Source organism: Phalacrocorax carbo, chromosome 3 (assembly GCF_963921805.1).
Source record: "Phalacrocorax carbo chromosome 3, bPhaCar2.1, whole genome shotgun sequence".
NCBI classification, from domain to species: domain Eukaryota; kingdom Metazoa; phylum Chordata; class Aves; order Suliformes; family Phalacrocoracidae; genus Phalacrocorax; species Phalacrocorax carbo.
The window spans coordinates 258,012-279,650 of NC_087515.1; the positions used below are offsets into that span (position 1 = coordinate 258,012).

Genomic DNA, 21,639 nt, shown 5'->3' on the forward strand with positions numbered 1-21,639 from the left:
AGGTATGTACTACACATTTCTCTAAGCTGACAAAACCCACTTCCATGGCCTCTCCCAGGCTGTGGTTTCTGCTTTAGTTGGTACGTACCATCCACACCATCATGTAGGAGAAAGCTGCAATCCAGAGGGTAGAAGAAGCAAAAGTAACCATGAACCATTTTTCCAAGTGGGGTTTGTTACAGTTGGGCACTGTGAAGTACAGGACAAAACTCAGTGGCCACGTGAAGAGCCACTTCAAGATTTCTGTCTTGCCAGCTGTAAAACAAAAAAGGGAAACAATCACAATTCTAGTCTGCTTTACTCCAGAATGTCACCTCAGCCTAACTGCTATTCAAACAGATAATGACAAGACATTTCATTGTTCAGAAGATCACAGTGTGATGGCAGAGATGGGAGGGCAGAGAGGGGCACAGGGAAGGAGTATGAAGTGCCTCCCCAAGAGTTTGTTAAGTAATGGGTCAGAGCATACCTGCTACCCTCCCTGGGTCAAGTTCTTACAGGTACCACATAAAAAGCACGTTCTGGAAAGAGATCAGATCCATCTTCAACCACCTAATGGGAGGGTACAGAAAAGATGGAGCCAGGCCCTTCACAGAAATGCACAAGGAAATTATAAGAGCCAATGGACTCAACTTGCAGTAAGGGGAATTCAGAATAGATGCTACCCTAAGTTGTGCACTTTCTTTTTTTTTTTTCTTACCATGAGGGTGGTCAAACACTGGAACAGGTACCTAAAAAGACTGTGGGATCTCCATACTTATAGGTAATCAAAACTCAACTGGATGCAGCCTTGGGCAACCTGCTCTGAGTAGGGGTTTGAACCAGAGATCTCCGGAGGTCCACGCCAACCTTTCCCATACTATGAATCTAGTGTCATGGTCCACAGAACATCCAGATTACTCTCTTGAGGCCCACTTTCTTCCCTTACTCCAACTACAGCTATGCTGTTTGAATGAGATCTGAACATGAGTTCTCAAAAATGTATCTTCACCTGTGAAGGGCAGGACCAGGCCCTACAGTATTTTGGCTTGTCTGCAACACAGCAGACCTTGCCAGCTGTGGCAAGTGTGAGTCATAGGTAGGGCAGGGATATGCTATAATCGTCCCGGGACTAGAGCCCTGATGGGGTAAGAGGGACTTGGCAAAAAAGGAATCTCTCCATCCGGCAGGTGCAATGCTTAGCAATCTGAGGCACACGTGGCTTTTCACAAGTCACACATCTGTTCTAAGCCCTCCAGAAAGAGTGAGAAGACACTGTGGCTGTGCCTAGTTAACAGCAGGAAGCAGGGGCACCTAGGACCTTCTTTTGTCACCACTCCACATCAGCACCATTGCTGCCTTGTCTCCACTAGCACTACACCTTACCACCGAGGAAAGAGCATGCCTCATTTCCCAGCAAAGGTAAGGGCTAGATGCAGACGCATCTGACCTATGTTCAGGCACTTTGCTGGCATCCCCACCATCCTCAGCTTCCTCTGCAGTTAGCAGAGAGAGACAGGCCTCTCCAGAGGGTGACCCAGGTTTTGGGGGTAGGAACCACCCCATGGAGATTGCTGCTTCTCCCCTCTGACTTCAGCAGCAGTGCTGGGACAACACACAAGCTGCAGCAGAGGTGCATCCAAGCCCAGCAGTCTGCATCCTGAGAAGTTCCTGCTGCTTCTCGGTTCCTCTCATCTTTTACCTGTGACCAGGAACTACGCTGGGAGGTGCAGGCTGATCAGAGCTCTCAGAGGCACTTCTACCTCAACACACATCTGCAATGCTTTCTGGCATACCCAAAATGAGTTTTGCTTTCTGGAACAATACAAACCCGGGAGCTTCTTACTGGGTAGGTCAAAAGGCGTGTATGGCCCTTCATGGTCATCATCGTCATCATCTTCTTCCTCTTCCTCATCATTTTCGTTGTTCTCATTATCCTCATTCTCATTCTCTGTCTCGTTCCCAGCCTCGGCCATATCTTCATCCCGCCGTGTGCTGTTCAGACCCCGCTCGGCAGAGTTGCCGGGGCCTGTTCCATTCTCAACCACGTGCTTGATCGGTATTTTAATCGCTACTTCTGACTCACCATTGGTGTAAGTCCTGCTGTTGATCAGCCTTTGTCTCTGTAAATACAGGCAAAAATTCTTGCTGAAAGACAGATTTTTTTTTAAATGTGATTTTTTAAAGAGAAAGGGAGGAACGAGAAAGAGAGATGTGCACAGTTCTTTAAAAAGTTGGCTTTAAAAGCAAAAGGGATTAATTTTGATCAGGTGTAGTGCAATGCTTGCTTGCAGATGACTGAATTTCACAGATACAACTTTTAGAAGAGAAGGACCAGTGGCTACAGAATTGACTGCAGGAGTATTCTAAGACAAGGGCCAGACTAAGTGCAGACTCCATGGAGTACCATATTGTTAAAGTGCAAGTGATATTAATGTCAGATCAACGCAGGCGGCACCTCCTGTGAGCAACAGCTACAGGTAACTTAACCACATGATGACTTGAAACTTCCTCTGCTAAAATCTCCATGGGGACAGATAGCAAGGGATGATTTACCAACGTTGGTGTCAGAAGGATAAAATCTGGGAAAATGCTATCAGGGATCCAGAAAACACACAAGAGTTCCATTTTGACCCAAACACTGCTAAAGGAAAAGGCAAATTCAGGAGAAGCAGAGGTGGAGGGAGATAAAAGAAAGACATACCTCATTGATTAACATGCGGCTGGCCATGGAGAGACGTGTTTTGGGAGGGAAGTGGCTGGTTATCATGATCCGGAGCCCAGCCTCGGAAAAAGAAAGCTGATGTGGGTAGGCAGACAGCAGCTCATCCACCATGATCACTGAGGCTTTACGGTGGAAATTTCCTGCAGCCAAGAAACAAAGATAAACTGAGGTCTTCTTCCAGAATTCTCTCTCTCTCTGCCCTATGTGGCTCTTGGAAGAGTAAACCCGTGAGTTCCAGAAGTCCTTTGTAAGAACCATTCCATCAGCTACTGCCATTCAAAATATGCCTCCTCTGTCCTTACACATCCTACATTTCTGTCTTTAAATAAATAGCCAACATGGTATCTCCACTTGTGCTCATTACAGAGAACTAAATCTGCTCTGCACAATTCATCATAAGCCTGCGTTAGGCAGATCACTACTTCCATAGCAGCTATTCCACCAAGGTAGAAATGGTGGTGTAGTAAAGCTGCATTAAATTCACTGTTATTATCTGCACTTGATATCCCAAAGAAAATAGAATTTTCCTCTAAGTAATAACAACGTACCATGTGAGTCTTGCAAAAAAGAATGTGGCGGCCAGAGAAGGCAGCTGAGAGACAGGGAAGCATTTGTTTTATGACTATATCCATGAAAAGAGCTGAGAGACTGATAAACGAGAACATCGCACCTCAGAAGACGCTGAGAACTGGGTGCTAAAGTATATAGTCAAGGAGAACAACTAACTGGGATGTTGTTAAGAACTAAAACTAAGTGTCATTTAGGTGAACTATCCTCATTATAATACTAAAAATCATCCCCATAGGCCAGAAAACCCCCTACTTGAATAAGGCCCTTACTCTCTGGGCATGCATGGTAAATTTAAAGCGAGCTGTACCTTTAAGGTGAAATGAGAAAGAAACTAACCAATTATTAGCTGGGGAGTGTGAATATTAGCTGTTATTGACACATTGAACTGTATAAATGCCTTGTAGTTTCTTGGTGCAGTGTGCTATTTTTGTGGAGTTACCACCTAGCACCCATCTTTGCAAAAAAATGAACTGAATAAAATACCTCCACTCTGTGTGCAGTTTGGTGTTTTGCACACTGGGCAAATGAACCTGCTTTTTGGGAAAACACACTTGTGTGAGGATATTGGCCTCACCCACCATTAATCATACACAGGGGTGAGGAAATTGTCACTGTGTTCCTGTGGGGTACCAATGCAAATGAAAAGCAAGTACCTGCATCCTGGGCTCACAGCTCATGGCTGGGAAGGGCAATCAAACCTGGCAACAATCGCACGTGCAGGAGCAAAGGAACAAGAAGACAGGGGCAGGTACCTGAACTGTGCTCCAGCTGGGGTTCATCCTTTCTGTGCCTGGATGCTACCTCGGGTGTGAATTCTGGGCTAGGACTGGGACTTGGCAGCAGGTAAACCTGAGGTCTTCCCTGACCCCTGACACATTTCTGCTTTGGTTTATTAAAATCAGTGCTGAACACTGGCAAATGTTTCATTGCATTACTGTGTATTACCATCATTGTTAGTCTTACAGAAGAGTACTTCCTTGGCCTTAGTGTCACTTTTTTTTCTGACTGAGGAGGTTTCCATGGATTGGGGTAGATAAGTGGGGACATCCATATTAAAAAAAAAAAAATCAAAGCAGCCAGACAGCTTTTCCTTGTGACTTTTTCCATGCTGGAATTTCCTGCATGGCACTTGGGGAACTGCCCCAAACACAGGAATCCTTCTGTTTGATTCTTTTTGGTCCTCTGTTCAGAAAAGGCCTCGGAAAACAGGCAGTAGTGTCTGAAACCCTCAGGCAACCTGTTGCAATGGATGCTGTTTGCAACCCCATGCTACTGGCTGGTGTACACAGCAGCGCCACTCGCCTATCTGGGCCTCCAGTGGCCCACTGCCAAGTATATACAGGAACAATCTGCAAGGAAATGAAGCAATCCTTTTGTCTTCCTTCCTCAGCCAGTTTGAGTAACTGCAAGTGTCCAAAACAAAAAATTACCAGCAGCTGAGCAGTGTCATGCAAAGATGCAATCTGGGGAGATTTAACCCAAATCCCGCAATCAGAACTGCCTCATTTGTGCATAAACCTGAGGCCACTGCGTAAACCTAGATGACTATGGCCTGTGTTTATGCTTACTGAGTTTTACCAGTCTAGCTTTACTGGCACAGAGTGTAGTCATTTTGCCAGCACAGTTTCGCTGTTGAGAGCCCCAGGTTACAGATAGCTGTTCCCATAAAAGCAGCTTCCCCAAACCAGTGTGCACAGCACTCACAAAAGCCTTCCCTCAGCAATACAGCAATAACATGATAGCTGGCCTCTCACAGACTCAGTTGTTTGATGTCAGCAAATAAACCCCTCTGTGTTTCATGTTTAGGTGCTTACTGTATACAGACTATGTTTTTCAATCACTCTTTGCAGGAAAAGAGAACTATTTTTATAAAATATTTTTTTTAGTCCAGTGAAACAAAAAGGGCAGCCCATCTGTAGTCAGAGACCAGGACTGTTTTAGACAAGACAGAGCTCCTCCTCAGGTTAAACCAGTGACTGAAGGCAGGGGATGTTATTCCTGATGATAGGTGCATATAAAACCCAAGCAGTTACTGCACATGCTTGTTGTCTGTTGCAAAGATAATAAAAATTATCTTCTGTAAATACAGTTTAGCACATGCTTGCAAATGCACACATCGAGCTACTGCTGCTGAGCTATGGAGTGGGTGAATTTTTTTAAGCTGAAGAAATACAATCATTTTTATGTGTGATTGTGACTGAAGTCAAATGGGAGCAGATTTCAGCCAAAGTGAAATCCACTCAAAGATCATTTACATGGAAAAGTTGCGCACATTCAAGACAACATGTGCAGTAAGAGCATGCTACCTAGACCAACGGAGTCCCCACCCTCCCTTCACTTGAGGGGGAAGCATACGCTAGTATAAGCCCACAGCAGGACTTACAATGGCATGGCTCTAACAGTCTAAATAAGTAGCCCCTGGGCAAGTCAGGCTTGAAACTGGAGGAGTCCTTCCAGCCAGGCACTTGTCCAGCAGCAAGAACTACCCAGAGGAGGCCTGAGCTGCCTCCAGCAGCAAAGGATGCCGTGGCTGGGGTCACCATGCCATGCCCCTGGGCACAGGAGCCATGGCCATCTGGCGGGGGGGGGTTACAAAAGAGCCACCTCCCTATTTCACGGCTGATTAGACAGAAGCTGTCCACACTGCATAACTAGTGGACAAACTTGTAAACATTCAGAATGATGCAAGCAAGCAGGGTGACTTACTGGAACAGTTACCTTTCTTTAGTAATACCACTGTGGCATCGCAGTTGCTGTTATCATCCATTTCTGTGTTATTTGCTAAACCGTTCACCATATTTGCAGAGTTTTTTGTCTTCCTTTCAAAGCAGTGATGTATGGTTGAGTTGTACCTGCACAAACAAAACAAACTCTAGATGTACCTTGGCTTCATCTATGTGGATTTCTTGACATTATTCCTTTCCTAGACTCATATCCTGTGTGATCCTATTAAGGGAGGGAAGAAAACCTCTCTGGTTTTAAGGAAATCTAGCCACAGTATGCCAGAGCTTTAACTAAATTGTATACAATGCAACCTCTCCATACCCAGAAGGCTATGAAAGATACAAGACATGAATCCTAAGTGACATGTATGCTTATGTATCACATGTAATTAATATTCTGTATAGCAAATAATGATTACTTGTCATCATCCCAATTTATTTATCACATCATCACACCTGAGCATGAGTGTTGTTTTATCCGTGAAGACATACCACAGAAACACAAAACCATATGCTAAGTTCCCTCTCAACTTTGGTGGGCGGGGAGGGAAAAAAAAAAAACAAACCACCTTTATTTCTTATTTTCGTTAGAGTAGCCAGGAGCTGACACAAACATGGGCTGAGGATCTCACCATGATACTCAAAGGCAAGGGTAGACTACTGTGAACACCTGGCCGAGGTCCCTAACCAGCCTGACAACCTCCCCAGCTATATCCAAACAGGTCTGAAATATCTGTTCATACTTGAGCATTGCTTTCAGAAAAAAAAAACCAACATTCTAGATTCAGACATTACAACTGTCTGTTTTGCCAGTTAATTGTTGCAAGGGTGAAGCTAACCTCCATGTTAAAGAAAAAGTTTCTAATTATTAGAAGTGAGATGAATTCTGACTCATGTTCCCTTCAACCCAGCCTGAGTGTTTTGCTGTTCTCACTGAGAATTGCTCTCACAATATTTACTCTATTCATCATTTCAAAACAATACTCTACTCTTACTTGTTGAGACAAGACCACTGGTGTGCTTGGCAGCTGGTAGGTTTTGTTGAATGTTCCAGTTTAAATCTGGGTTTCCTTTCCACTGACTTTTAAAAACAAGGCAGGAGGAGGGAAACCAAACAGCAGAATAGACTAGCTTTCTTAGCACAGACTTGCATGAAAGAAGTTAACACAGGTCAGATGCTCAGAAAATCAATGTTGATTGTGCTGTAGTTTTATCGTGGGTCTCCAAGCAAGCAAGAACAAATTGCTGTGGAGTTTTGTACCCATAAGAAGTAGACTGGAATCTCCCACCTGTTTATTTCTGACTAGGGATGCTAAAGCAAAGTCAGAAGAGGTTGCTTTGGTGGGACTTGGAGATGGATTTGGTTCTCTGCTCTGCCACAGACTTGCTGCATTAGCCTTGGCTGGTTCCCACAGGGTGAGATCCATAAAGCACCATCCACCTTTATATGTCTGATCCTCAGACCTGTACAGGGAGAAGCAGCCCCTTCCTGCCTCATCAGGATAAATTACAGATAAGTACATGACAGGGCAAGGTGCTTTAACCCCTGCTATAGGAGGTGCTGCTGGTGTGCAAGCTGGGTGATGCAATGGAAGCCCTGCTGGCAAGCTGCAGTTCTCTCTACCTTTGCAATCCCTGGAAATGCACTGGAGGAGGGAACCTTACAATCTAAACAAGCGAAGGGCGCATTTGACTTACTTCATGATAATGATGTAGATGACATACATCAGCACTAAGACTAAGGACTCCCACCTGCAAACAAGAATGACATAGAAAACACATTAGAGCAGGGCACAGCAGTCAGCTGCCTGAGTTCAGCCATTCCCCCATCTGTCACACCACAAACTTCCAGAAAGGCCTCCTTGGGCTGTCTTAACACACCTCTAGAAAAGGGGATGCATAAAGAAATGGTTCATACATCTACGTGTGATGCCTTCTTTGTTTTCTTGACTTCTGCTCTGCTTTTACTTGGCCAAATCAACCCATCAGCTAAGAACAAGTGACTAAACCCAGTAGTTCAGTGAACAAATTGCGCACCCACGGAACACTGACAGTTCTGCAAGGACAATAGCTATGGGTGCTGTGGCAGAGGGAGGGGAGCAGCTATCCTACTCTGCCTGTGTGGGTGTAAATCAGGTTGTTGGGCTTTTTGTGCGTTCTAAAGCACACCAATCATGCTGAGACAAGCTGAACAAGGGGCAGCTGCTCCTTCACTACTGCTGCTGCATAACCACTGAGAATGCAGCAGGCAGCAGTTTAAACTGCTGATTAGGTATCATCAGGTTTTTTTCTGCACTGTTTCTGTATCAAACTAATGAAATTTGTGTGAAAACAAAATAGAATATGGCTTTTAGAACTTGTTTCTAGGTAATCTTTTTCATTGACTAAAACACTGTATCTGCATAGTTTCCCTATGGCAAACCGCTAGTCCTCATGGAAATCATCCATTATGAGACTGCTATATACTCAAACTCATGGGCCACTTTCTCTTTAAGGATTTTGAGACATTGCACTAACCATATCAATATCTCATTCCCTGCTTCTGGCAGTTCAACACTCTGCTTCTGCATTGATGTGTTTTAGTTGAAGGGCACAGTCAAACACAATTGGGCCTTGAGTCAATTTTAGTTAAAAAAAACAAAACAAAACAAAGAAAAACAAGCCATTGCAAAACTCAGTGTTTCAGAAATCCTTCTTTGAAATTAAACATAAATCCCCCAGTGAGAACAAGTTTAAGAAAACATGCAACCCAAAAAGCCTGACTCCCCCTAGTGCTTGTAATCTAAATAATACTGGCTGTGAGTGAAATCAAAGCTACCGCTGTCACTCTACAAGCCCTGAGAGGTGCTGAAAAAAAAAAACATGAAAGCAAAACAACTGAGAGTACACTTTTTAAAAAGTGTTTGAAGTCCTCCTAGCCTATCATACCTATTAAAATATATTTAAGTACATTCATGGAGATATTAACATATATATATTTTTCTTTAGACAGGTCATCCACTCTTTAATATTAGGAGCTGTTGTTTTTTAAATTATTAATTAAAAATCCAAATATTGGAACACACATATTTATAAATGCTTGGGTGGCCCTTTCCATTCCCAGGCGGCTGACATCCCTGGCACACTGGCACTCAAGCAGTGGTCTGCCTCTGCTGAGTGCACTGCCATCCCCCGGCTGCTGCAGGGTGGGCAGAGGGCACCAGCTGCCACTGCTGTATTGGGAAACAGTCTGAGTGACGCTCTCCTAGGCTTTTGCCTCTGGCTCAGAAAATGAGTTATTCTAGCCCATCTTGTGCTGAGGTTTCTCACACAGCAGGAAACTGCTGCCTGAATCGCCCTGCAGAACTTCTTAGCTTTCACCTCCTCTCCTGATGAACCCTACTTATTGCAGCTTTTGTGGTATAACCAGAAAAAATGAAAAGAAAAAGGATTCACTTACCAGGAAACTTTTTCATCATAAATAAACTGTGGAGAGAAGGTTTAAAAATAGGAATGTTACACATGAAATCACAGTGGAAAATAGCTCATCACCTGAGCAGGGAACAGAGCGGGCAGAGCAACCCAGGGCCAGGACAATGGGATTAAACTGTGGTCTGTTTTGGCACTGCCCTCCTGTCCAGCGTTTGAACTTTTCAGCTCTTAGTTTCTCTCTCCTAGTAAAGGCAGGCAAGGAACTCCTTCCCAAATACAACAGGATCCTTGCATAACCGGGGCTATCGCAGCAGCAAAGCAGAAATGGTTACAGGTAAAACAGAAGTGAGTCAGAGAAGGGCTGTACCTGCCCCTGAACTGCATGGCTGGTCTCACCAGAGACACGTCCTCTTCCCCTGACCTGTTCTTGGGTGGCAACCGGGCAATCAGTATGTAGATTTACAGCCAGCTCCACAGCTGCTGTAAAATTTTGCTGGCTAGAAACTGGGCCCAAGGCATTATTTCCCCAAGATCTACGTGATCACCACGCTAGCTTACTTTAACTACTGTGATAGTCAGTGTATCTTCCTGTGTAAGATGCTCCATGTTGGGGAAGAAACAACACTATGCCAAAGAGGTGAAGGGTGTTTGCCCATCTACGCCTGGTTTCTGGAAGGTCTGAACAGGCAGATGTTGGGAGGTGACCAGCAGGTGGCTGCAGTGCTCCACAGCTGGGCCCTTCCCCAGTCCACTCTCCACCACCACCAGCCCTGCTGGGAGCAGAGGGGGCTGCCACCCTCCCTTGCTGGCAACACCCCTGTGTCTCCGGTTCTCCTTCCACCTCAGGTGGACATCTGTGGCAGGCTACTCTTGCTGCCGGTCTCAGCTGTCACTTGTAATGTGGGGGGAATCAGCACAGCTCAACCCATGTGCCATGGCCCACCTGCTACAGCTGCTGCAGCAGCAGGAGGGCCAGAGGGCCGGCCAGGCCGCCCGGCCTGTATGCAGGGCACCTGGGAGGGCCCCAGGCCGCCCGGCCTGTATGCGGGGCACCTGGGAGGGCCGGCCAGGCCGCCCGGCCTGTATGCAGGGCACCTGGGAGGGCCGGCCAGGCCGCCCGGCCTGTATGCGGGGCACCTGGGAGGGCCGGCCAGGCCGCCCGGCCTGTATGCGGGGCACCTGGGAGGGCCGGCCAGGCCGCCCGGCCTGTATGCGGGGCACCTGGGAGGGCCGGCCAGGCCGCCCGGCCTGTATGCGGGGCACCTGGGAGGGCCCCAGGCCGCCCGGCCTGTATGCGGGGCACCTGGGAGGGCCCCAGGCCGCCCGGCCTGTATGCAGGGCACCTGGGAGGGCCGGCCAGGCCGCCCGGCCTGTATGCGGGGCACCTGGGAGGGCCCCAGGCCGCCCGGCCTGTATGCGGGGCACCTGGGAGGGCCGGCCTGGCCTGTATTGGGAGTGCTTGGGAGGGCCAGTCCTTCCTGGCAGCATGGGCCCTCTCTGAAATGTTGGAGCTGGGGTTGCACACAGGAACCTGAAGCCAGGGCAGCTGCTCTACCTAGTCAGCCTCAGCGAGGAGCCTGCTTTCCATTCAGTCCTTCCAAAGCACCTGCTTTCAGCTCCACGCTGCGCAGAGACGCAGAAATGCTGTATTTGCACTAGGAAAACATCCACAACAGCACACCGGAGAAAAGGGAGGGAAAGGGAATGAGCCTCTGAAAGCACAGTGAAACACTTCACCTATATAGCCTGAAAATAGCAACTCCTGCATGACAGCCAGCATCAAGCAATAGTTACATTGGTTATTGGAAGAAAACATGACCACAAAATGTTACATGTGTTATAATTTACACCTCCCAGTCACCCTGATCCAATCTGACATGGCCTGTTTTAGGTTACAATGTGTTGGTGTAATGGGACAGGAAAGCATGTGCATTGACCTTTGTGATTAAAAATAGCACCCATCCCACTTCTGTCACTAATGACTCTGACCATGTCCCTTCAAATCAAGATACACAGGCATCTTTCTCCTTTCAAGGGAAATAAGGAGTAACAGTTTTGCCAAGCTGTACAAGACAACAAGATAGCTTTATAATATTATTTTAAGATTTAAAAAAAAAAATCACAGGGCTGAACTAAGGTGAGGTAAGTATGGTAAGTGCAGTTTATCCACTTCTATTCTGTGTGATTTAGAGTTCACTCATTCTTACCAAATGGCCCAGACCACCAAACAGGTGAGTTCATACTGCTCTGCTATTTATTACTGCAGCACTGCGATTCCCTTGCTAGTGGTAATGGAAGGAGATAAAGTCACATTGATTTACCCAGCGGAATATCAAGCTTTTTAAAGTTGCTGACTCTCAACATTGGCAGGAATGTATTTATTTCCCCTCAGGTATATTTATGATTAGTAAAGAAACCAGTGGAGTACAACTTATAATACAGCACCACAAGCTGCTGTTTAAAATACTATGAAAGCAACCTTCTCAAGTGATATCATCCCTCAAGAAAGATGACTGTATTTCAGCTGCAGCAAAGTCTCAATGCCCTGATATGGCAAATTATCCCTATATGGCAAAGCATGTAAGTGCCTTCTAAGGCGCAGAGAAATGTAATAAAGGGGGAATGGCACGCAGGTTGTGCTATGCTCTCCATCGAGCCCATAGCTTGTCTCCCAGTAGAGACATCATGGACATGAGAGTCAATATTTGAATAACAATGTGTTGCCACCTAAATTTGATTCTGCCTTAAAAGGACAGGAAAGATCCAAGCCACTGTGAAACTAGGGGTCCCTGGGTGAGTGAAGGGGAAGAGAAACTTCTTAAAGTGAAGCAGTGTTTGAAAGGAAAAATCCTCATTTGCCATCAACTGGAGAGCAATATTGCATATAAAAGGGTTGGTAAATCAGCTGCGAGCTAATTTTTTAACCATTTAAAATGTTTTCCCTTCCTCCCATCTTTCTCTGTTTTTTCTAACAGGTGTTTAAGTTATTTCCAATGACTGATGTGGAGTAATGCTGAAGAGAAGTGGGATGCGCTCCACAACTGCCAGGCCACAGTTAGCCATGTAGTGCTGTGACATAGGAATAAGAGTTCTGGCAATGCCTTCAAGCCTTCGTTAATGCCTGAAGCTGCACAGTCCTGCTGCCCCAGCTGCGTGAAGGACCCTGAAACTCACAGCTGATAAGATGAGCAGAACAAGGGACATTCATCTGGAGAGGAGCTAACCTGAGGCTTAGAAAAAAAAGTAACAATATCCTGGTATTACGGGGTACACTCCCAAAAGAAAAGGACTTCTGCAGTTCTGTAATTATGAAGAACAGCTTATACAGAAATAAAGTATAGAAGAAAAGTCTTAAGGATAACAGAGCTGCCTGTTCAATGAGCCATACAACTCTCTTGTTACATAGGATAGGTAGCTAGGAATTTCGGGGATGCACTGGACACAATAAAACAGAGAATGGTTCTCAAGATCCTGAAGCAGCTGACAACCACAAGGATAAACCAGCCATGAGAAAAACTTGCCTTGCTTTAAGAATTTAAAAACTGTGACAGATTCATCAGATTTTTAACCTGTCTGCCACCATGCAATAAGTGAAACACCCAATCCAAACAACAGGAGGCTAAATGCCAGGCAGCTGCCCACATCTGTGCTTCCTGTGGAGAAAACTAAGACAATGCCTGCTAGATGTCTTTAAGCTCGTGCAATGTAATTTATTACAACAGGTGGGTGTGGCCAAGTTCGTTGCTTAGATACAGTTTTTGGTATGAGGTTACTGTCAAACTGTCAAAGCAAAAAAAAAAATTGTTTGCTTTCCAGCTCATTGCTAGTAATTCTGTAGAGAAGTTATTTTTCACCAGGTGCAAAAAAGCATGACCTTGCAGTGTGGGGAAAAAAAGTACAAACAGGCTGAGGCAAACCCTCTGAGATTAGACAGATATAGGCCTTTGTACCTACAGAATATGTATAGTATATGGGCGTGTGCAGAATGAAGGCAAACCAAAACACACTCTTGAAACTGTGACTAATAGGAGGAGAGCAAACTTCAGAAATGCAAGTTTTCATCTTCTGACTCTAAGGTTCCATTCTTGCTTACATATGGAAGTTAACCTCATAAAACCACCCTTCCTTTCTTAGGGAACCTAGGGTCCTACACTAGGCCAGGGAGGAAAAAAGGGGGGAAAAAAAAAAAAAAAAAAAAAAGGAAAAGAAAGTAGCAACTGTTAACCAGGAAACTCCATTTTTATATTTCCTCACATTTTTTGGTATTGGTTGCAAAGGTAATGCTGCACTGATGGCATTGTCTTTATCTAAACACCTCTGCTAACATTTTTTTCACTGTGTAGTCCGATTCTGAGAGATTCTGAGTACTTACTGAGCTTGACGAAAGCTAGATTAGGAGCAGCGCTACGAATTTCTGAAACTGTAGCCTTCATTAGAGGATTTGCTGCTAGTATGCACTGAACAATACCTGCCCCAATTATGTGTGGAAAAACTAACTTTCATGTTTTGTAGTTGTTGAGGATCTCTTTCCTCTGGGCACAAATGCTGCCTCCTTACAGGTCAGTTAGATCATTTTTGGAAGATGTGAGGGTCACTGTCAGGTAGGGCTGCAGTATGGGGTTTCAGCTCTGGACCCTGCGGCTGCACTGGGACACAGCACTTCTCCCCAGTTATCGCTCTGTGCTCTGGACACTCCTCAATCTCCCACCCTTGGGGCAAGGTTTTCTACAGAACCAGGGAGGACACAAGTACATTATTCCACAAGCAGAAAACCACATGACTCCTGAAGCTAGGATCTTAGCTACAAGATTATGATTTCTTAGCAGGTTCCCTTTACAGGTGGCAGTAGACACATGGGCTTCCACAGAAAAACCACCTTCAAAAACTTACCACAATGAGTGCAACAACAGACAGTGTATAGTAGATTGAATCTCTCAAGAGACTCCATGATGACAGTGCAACGACCTGGGAAAACAGGCAAAGAGAGGGTATCAGCCAGGCTCTCACCAGCATGACTGCCATGCTAACAGTGTGTGCCAAAGGTAAGCCCATCATTCTGTGTAAGCTGACCCCACACATGCTGGGACATGAAGAGGAGATCCAAGCCAGGAGACGCGCTGGCTTTCTGCAGCTGCTCGAGGAACAGCCCATAGGGAGATGGGGGGATGGCCAAATTTGAAGAGTAAAATGTATAAGGCCATGGGCAGCAGATGACTTCCATGCAGTCACAGCCATGCTAAATCTTACCAGTGTTGTCCAAGCCATGGAAAGGGGAATCAAGTCTCAAGTATTTATGGGTGACAGAGTAGTTTCCCATGAGCTGAGCTGGCTACCTGATACCCTTTCCCCCTGAAATCCCTCCCACACGCACACACCACATTCCCTACAGGCTGAGCTGTCCCCCAGGTCTGGCTGTGTGCTGCAGCCAGGGGCGGCTGAACCACAGGCAGGTGTGGGGCAGCCTGCCACAGAGGACACTGCGAGTGCTGCTGCTGTCAGGGCAGGAGGAAGGGGCTCAGCTTTACCAGCATGGCCCTCCTATGCCAGCACCGATACTCAGCAATGAGTGTCTCAACAGAGAATGGTCACAGGAGATGAACAGCCCTGTCAAGTCTCTGGAACAGGACAACAACCACTTCTTCCACACACCCCACAGTCCACATCTGTTTATTGTATTAATTTCCCTCAGTCTGGGACTCCTGCCTTCCTTGAGAGAGGAAACCAGCCTGAGATGCTAAGCAAGAGCACAAGGTATGCAATGGTCCAGTACGCACGGGAGCACTACCAGGCACAGTCTCCAGCTGCTGCCTAGCGATGTGGTCCCTCCCCATCCTTGTCCTACCACCACATGCCTACATCCACTGTGAGTCCAGCTGCTGCCATCTCATACACAATATACATCTCATGCAAAAATTCCAGGAATTTTTGACTGCTGAATGATGGGCTTGTCCTTTCTAAAAATGGCAACTTGACCCATGCTGACTGATTCAGGGGAGGATAAGTTGGGCAGCAGAAGTCACACTGCAAAACAAGAGTCTGATAGCACAGAGCAGCCAGATCCCAGCACGCTGCTAGCCTGAACCTCGGCAGAGCCACAGCTTCACCCACCACACGGACAGGTATCACCACAGCTCTGTGTCCATTTGCACAGGCTTTGGGACACAACTCAAGTTAATACTGCAGCAGAGTGTTAAGAACAAAACCCAGGAATTTTTATGCAACAGAAGAGAATATGAGATTGCTGTGCAGTTCATTTCACTTAGCACCTTCCAAAGCCACAGAAATGAGGAATCGTCACTGTAGGCTGAACGAGCCTGCAATTCCGATCTTAGAAGAAGAAAGTACCAGTGAATAAGTTAGCATATAACTTCATTAATGGTATTCAAAAAGGCAGATTAAAAGCAGTCATGTGGTGGTAACATCTTCACTACAACATTTTTTGCAGTCTCAGGGAGTCCCCTCAGTAGAAGCTTCTCCTCAAATCTTTATTTCCCATTTCTGGAGTGCATTTCAAACACCGTGGGTTGCAACCTTCACAGGTGGTTAACCAACCACAAGGAGGCAGATGGGAGATGGCTAATTTACACTGATTTGGATCTGGCCCCTGAATGTATAAACAAATTTTCTGACCACAACCTCCAGTCATGCTTGTGCCTGAATTCAGTCAAACAAACAGTAACTTCATTTTCATTTCTATGATATCTAAAAAAGGGTCCTATTTCAGAGTGCTAGCACAAATAGTTTCCCTGATTTCTCTGCATATTAACTCTCACAATATTAGAATTTTCCAGAACTGCTAGGAAAACAAATGCTATAAAAAGATACTTAAAAATCTCTGCAGCCTCTTAATGCTATGGCTTTTTAAAGTTGATGTAATTCATTCCCAGTGTAGAGTCTCTTTATGCAACCACTGACATGTAAGAAACTCCTATCTAAAGTAAAAAAGCAGGCCTTTAAAGTCCTTGAGTCAGATTAGATTTCTACTGGCTGACAACACATTTGAATGCATGTAGGGATAGATGAATGGAGATGCTTTATGGCGGAAATTTCCAAATGTAGAAACCTGGAGTTGGGTTCATATTTCTATTCAGAGATCCTTAATTAAATCTCACATCTTATAGATAGTGGGTCCCTTCATTTTGATTGAGCAATTTTTGTAAGACAGTTTATAAAATAATTTTACATTATTCCACTCAGCTTTTATGACACTGCTTAAGGTCCTATGCACTCTTCTCAGTATGGATGCCGGTGGGGGTTTTATAGCTGTAAACTTAAGATCTGCATAATACAAGTTAGAACATTTCTGAAACAAAAGACAAACCCCACATGAGCAGGCTTGCTGGCAACTGTCGCTGTTCTCATAAACTCTCTCCTGGGTTTAAGGGGTGTCAAACATGCAGCACAGCATACTTGTGCAAGCAGGATGTCCCCGTTACTATGAGTCAAGCTAGTATCTCTTCTGTTCTTTGACACCTGAAAGAGCACATTAAGATCCAGATGCTTAAATGCAACTACCTAGCAGGGACCTAGTGCAATAAAGTCATTGACTAAGATATTGTGGGAATCACAAGGACTCTTGCGTTGATTTCAGGTTGGATTGAAGGGAACGTGCTTGTGCGTGGGACCTGTATGGACAGCTCACATTTCACAGACATCCCAGTAGGTCTCCCTAATGCAATAACTACAGGGCGATTAAATCTCAGCTCTCCTTAGGGCTTGAGTCATTTAACTAAAGTCTTTGAACTATTTGATCACTGGGAAGAGCAGTCTGATATAGGAAAGTCATGCACATAAGGTAACCATGCAGCGAGGGTAAAAGGAGCTAATTAGCACTGAGGGAAATGGCAGTACTTTCAGCCTACTGACAAGACTCACGTAGTCTAGTTATAACCGTCAAGACCTTGAATGCCAAAGTTGTGCCATATAGTCTTGCAGCAACCAAGCACTCCACATAAATCTTAACACACTGTTAACAGTTTAGCAGACTAAGACAGAAAGGAAATCAGGGAAGCAATCAGCTTGGGTAAAAACACGATCAAATTTGAGTTTTAAATCAGCAATACTGTAACCCAATGTGGAGCTGGTCTTTTGGGAGCTGAGTGTAAGGAGGCAATTGTAAAACCACCGATTGCCAGGTTACACATTCCCTCCATTTGAAGGAACTACTCGAAATTCAAACCCCAGACAAGTGACCATTAGCCCTCTCCTGACTACTACACTGGGGGCTAAATCTGGCATCCCCAGAGCTGAAAAGATCTCTTTAGTCCAGGCTTAAATGAGAGCAACCCCAACACAGATGAGGACCCATAGTGCACACTCACCTGCATGCCGCAACGTCATTCCTACGGCTAAATGACCCATAGTATGTATTTGGTTTCTCATTTGCTCTTCCAAATTATTTCTCTCCCCTTTGTAGTGCAGAAGCTCTTCTCCCATCCAGAAGAGACCTGGTGACAGAGGCCATCCAGCTGGCTATTTTAAAGCTTGCCACTCGCCTACTCTCCCCACTACAGTGATGGGCCTGAGATGAAGTGTGTGACGCAGAACACAGCTGCTGCTACCTTAGTAAGGATGTTTGTGCTGCTGCTGCCAACGAAGGCAGCAAGGCAGTCCAGAGAGCTATATGCTGCTGGATATTTTCTCTGCTCAACTTTCCAGGGGAACCATGTTGAACGTTATCTAAGCCCCTCCACGTTCTTCCGGGATCTTTTTCACTCTGAATTGTTCCAGGGCTTCTCCCCCTCTCATGGCCCGTTACTTTGCTTGGCATTCTTGGGCTGAATGATCAGCTACAAACACTGCCTGGAAATGCTAGGCTTTGGAAGCAGTCTTCATAATCTTGCTTCTCTATTACCCTCTGGCACAGAAGGTCTAGATTTTCAGGTATTAAGAGCTAATAACTTGATTTGTTAATGGGCAAGGATGTCAAAAGATTAAAGACAATCCCTGTGGCGATTAGCCTTAAGACTCTATGGAGATCAACAGAGATGTGCCGACAGTGCATCCAGTGCTCAGTGCCTCACAGCTGGAAACACCTCCTTCCTGGCTGACGCGCACATGGTGTTGTTGACTCCTTGTGTGTAGTTTGGTTCATTGACGTTAGATCTTGACAGAGATGGACTGCTGTTCAGCAGAATGCATTTTTGGACAAAGATGAATGTTTCTCATGAGTTTTAAAGGGAAGTGGTAGAACAACTCTAATTCATTAGACATAGTTCTAATACAAACACATCTCCTACAGCACTGCACCCCAAGCAAACGCTCCTTAGTGACTGACCATGGTCGCTATTTTGGGTTGGCCTCCCATGCAGCTCTGGGGTCCAAGGGTCTTCCCAAACTAATCACCTGTCTGGAATTTTACTCCGCAAGGTTTGGATGAGGCTGTACTGAGAGCCACAAAGCTCTTTTTCTTCTAAGAGTCAGCTACATTGTGAAAGATAACTGTAAACTGAGACAGCCTTACCTGGCAATTCTGCAAGACAGGTGAAGAAAACAGACAGCAAACACAAACCCCCTTTTCCCTGCTGCTGTTTTTCCCCTGCTCCTCAGACACAGGAAGCCAAGGCAATACGTACCACTGCCAGGCTCTGCTAAGGCTGGGGATGAGAGGAGCAGGCAGGCAACCGGGTGGTTCCACAGCAGATGCTGCTCCCTCAAGTTTTCATTCAATACATTTAAATTCTCATTTAAGGGATTGTCAAAAGGCATCCAGAAGCAGAGAATCTGGGTCAGTCTTCATGCTGCCCTTGTTTGATATAGATTGCGCAGAAGCAATTAGGGAAGCTCTTATACCACCCTAACAGAGGCTGGGATCTGGTTTCTGAATGCTCGTCTGTGCTGACTGAAGAAACTCTTACTCACTCTGATACCTTGCAGGCACCCTGAAATATCACAATCAGCCAGCAGCACGCTGTGTCAGCATCTTCAATCAGCTGCAGCAAGACATGCAGTGGGAACTTCCTTGGACACTACTGCTGGTTTGCAGGAGCTATTCTCGGAGCCGAGGGGTAGCTTTTAAAGCCTGGTGGGGTCCCTTCCAGAAGGTGTTGTTTTCCTGACACTACCGTTCAGCAAATCCTTGACACAACTCCAAATCAGCCCTGCGATAATGTAATAGGATCTCATGTCAAAGTAAGATAAATGATTAACTGTTGGCCAATGTTACAGTACGTAGTGCACTCAGGTGGAGATTGGGGTCAGATTTTCAGGGAAATTAGACTGGCAGTAGTTTGTAGTTAATACATGTCTTATGCATTTGGAATTATACAAAAATAAGAAGGGCCCTACCTCAGGTACCAGCTGTCATCCTGAAGATGATGGGAAGATGAAATCCAGAAGCACTTTACTTCCCTGTGGTTTGCAGAATTTGGTCCCCAACAAAGCCCTGGTTTTTACCTCACAGCAACCAAACCCAAGCACTGCTGCAACCCACTGAAGAGAGACAGGCCACAGCAAAGCCTATCAGCTGAAGTATCTGAGCCACAGCTAAAGAAAACGAGGAAGCGAGAAGCCTCAGGGTGCATACAGATTTTGCTATTCACCCATCCAGATGCAACACATGCACAGTTCCAGAATGTGGTAGTGATACCACTTAGTATTGTGTGGACCTCGGTCGCTCCTCTGTCCAAACACAACCCCAGTAACAACCAAAACAGCATTCGTTTAAAGAGAGCCTGCTGTGCTCACACAGCCTACTATCGCTCCGGTGGGTTGAATTACCTACAGTCCACTGTGAAATCTTCACTTGTTAATGGGTTTCATTGTCATTAACTGCATTGGTAATAACAGTAATATTAGTTGAGGTTTAATTTTACTTGCTCTGCACGAATATAAATGGCAGATGTCTTAGCGATAAACATCATTATTGGATCGTAATGACCTTATGCAAATCCAACCAATCATCCTGAAGTCACAGCTGCTCAGCCGAGCCAAGCAGAAAATTAAAATATCTTCCATGAAATGACTGAGAGACTTTCTCCACCAGGTACTCGGGAGAGAGGGAAATGACTTGATTGGACACAGCAAAACCTGCCTACAAGGATGGATCCTTGTATGCCAGACATTTATGTTAAAGATAGAATTGCGCTTCACTTGCAAATTTAAAGTTATGAGCAGTTTGTCATCTGTGTCAGTGCTGGGTAGAAATAAGAATAAAATCTACTTCACCATGCTCAGGTAAAATTTAATAGGTTCCACTGCTTTTTATTTGGCTAAATGCAGTCTAAGGTTAATTCAAATCTGTAAAGTCATAGCAGTTAAGAAGATACATATGTGAATGAGACAGAAATAAAGGGATTCTTACAGTTTCTACAAACGGCACTTAAAAAATCATGGAGCTTTTCTGGAATATGAACAAACCTCTGGGGCAGTTCATTGAAGCCCTTACATCGTTACAAAGACACACCAATTCGCCAGGGCTGCTGTCTGCCACAGAGATGGTGTGTCTCTCCCACACAGACAGAGCTCTCCTGCAACAGAGCTCTGGCATCTTCCTGGGCATGTACATCTCTTGGGGGGTGAACACCAGCAGCACCCAACCTCCCTCACCAGATAAGCCACCAAGCTTCTGCCAGCCCAAGCAGGGGACCATGATATGCCATGGCTCACTCCTGGTCCCACTCCTTAGGCCCTGCATATGTCTGTGTGTGGATATATATGCAGTTAATGATTGCTCCCACGTGTTGGGTGATGTCAGGCAAGCCTCTGAGCCCTTGGAAACTGGTCCAGGACTAGAGTTGGTGGTTGACCTTGGAGTCAGCTCATGCTTCCAGGGACAACTTGCAAGTGGGCTGTAAGCCAGATGAATCTCTGGGCTGGTGGCCACAGCAGACTGCTCTGGACAGTCCACACCTTGAGGGACTCTCCTCTGACCCATGACCATTCGACCGAACTGAAACACCCCTCATAAGACAGCAGCTCAAACCAGAGAAGTTAAAAAGACCCCTCAGGTTTTGTGCTGCTCTGGCATCTGTCAATCTGTATGGAAAAGCAAGAAAAGACAAATTCTTTCTGCCTGTCTTGACAGCAGCCTGGGAAATCCTGACTTCTGAAAAGCCAAATATCCCTGACTGCCTTTGGTGAATCTGTCAAGGGCTTCACTCTCTGGGACAGCCCTGACAGGAACCGATTTCTCAGGGCTTCTCAATTTTCCTTGACAAGCCAAAGGCTCTGCCTTTTAACTTTGCCATTTATTATTTTAAGAACTCCTTGCTCAGCTCAGGTAATTACAAG

General features: G+C 45.6%; 1 protein-coding gene across 3 annotated transcripts in view; it reads right to left on the minus strand.

The window, feature by feature from the left end:
• The window catches only part of LOC104045786 (sodium/potassium/calcium exchanger 3), a 273,214-nt gene that overhangs the window by 122,140 nt on the left and 129,435 nt on the right, over nt 1-21,639 (minus strand). For 2 of the 3 annotated variants that reach the window (XM_064445490.1, XM_064445500.1), the window contains exons 7-13: nt 14,299-14,373; nt 9,437-9,462; nt 7,696-7,749; nt 5,993-6,126; nt 2,684-2,844; nt 1,826-2,102; nt 89-255 (exon numbers count right to left, since the gene is read on the minus strand). In XM_064445490.1, coding sequence (XP_064301560.1) covers nt 89-255; nt 1,826-2,102; nt 2,684-2,844; nt 5,993-6,126; nt 7,696-7,749; nt 9,437-9,462; nt 14,299-14,373 — 894 coding nt within the window. Of the gene's footprint in view, nt 1-88; nt 256-1,810; nt 2,103-2,683; nt 2,845-5,980; nt 6,127-7,695; nt 7,750-9,436; nt 9,463-14,298; nt 14,374-21,639 lie in introns of all 3 variants that reach the window. The other variant, XM_064445489.1, reaches the window with a different exon arrangement.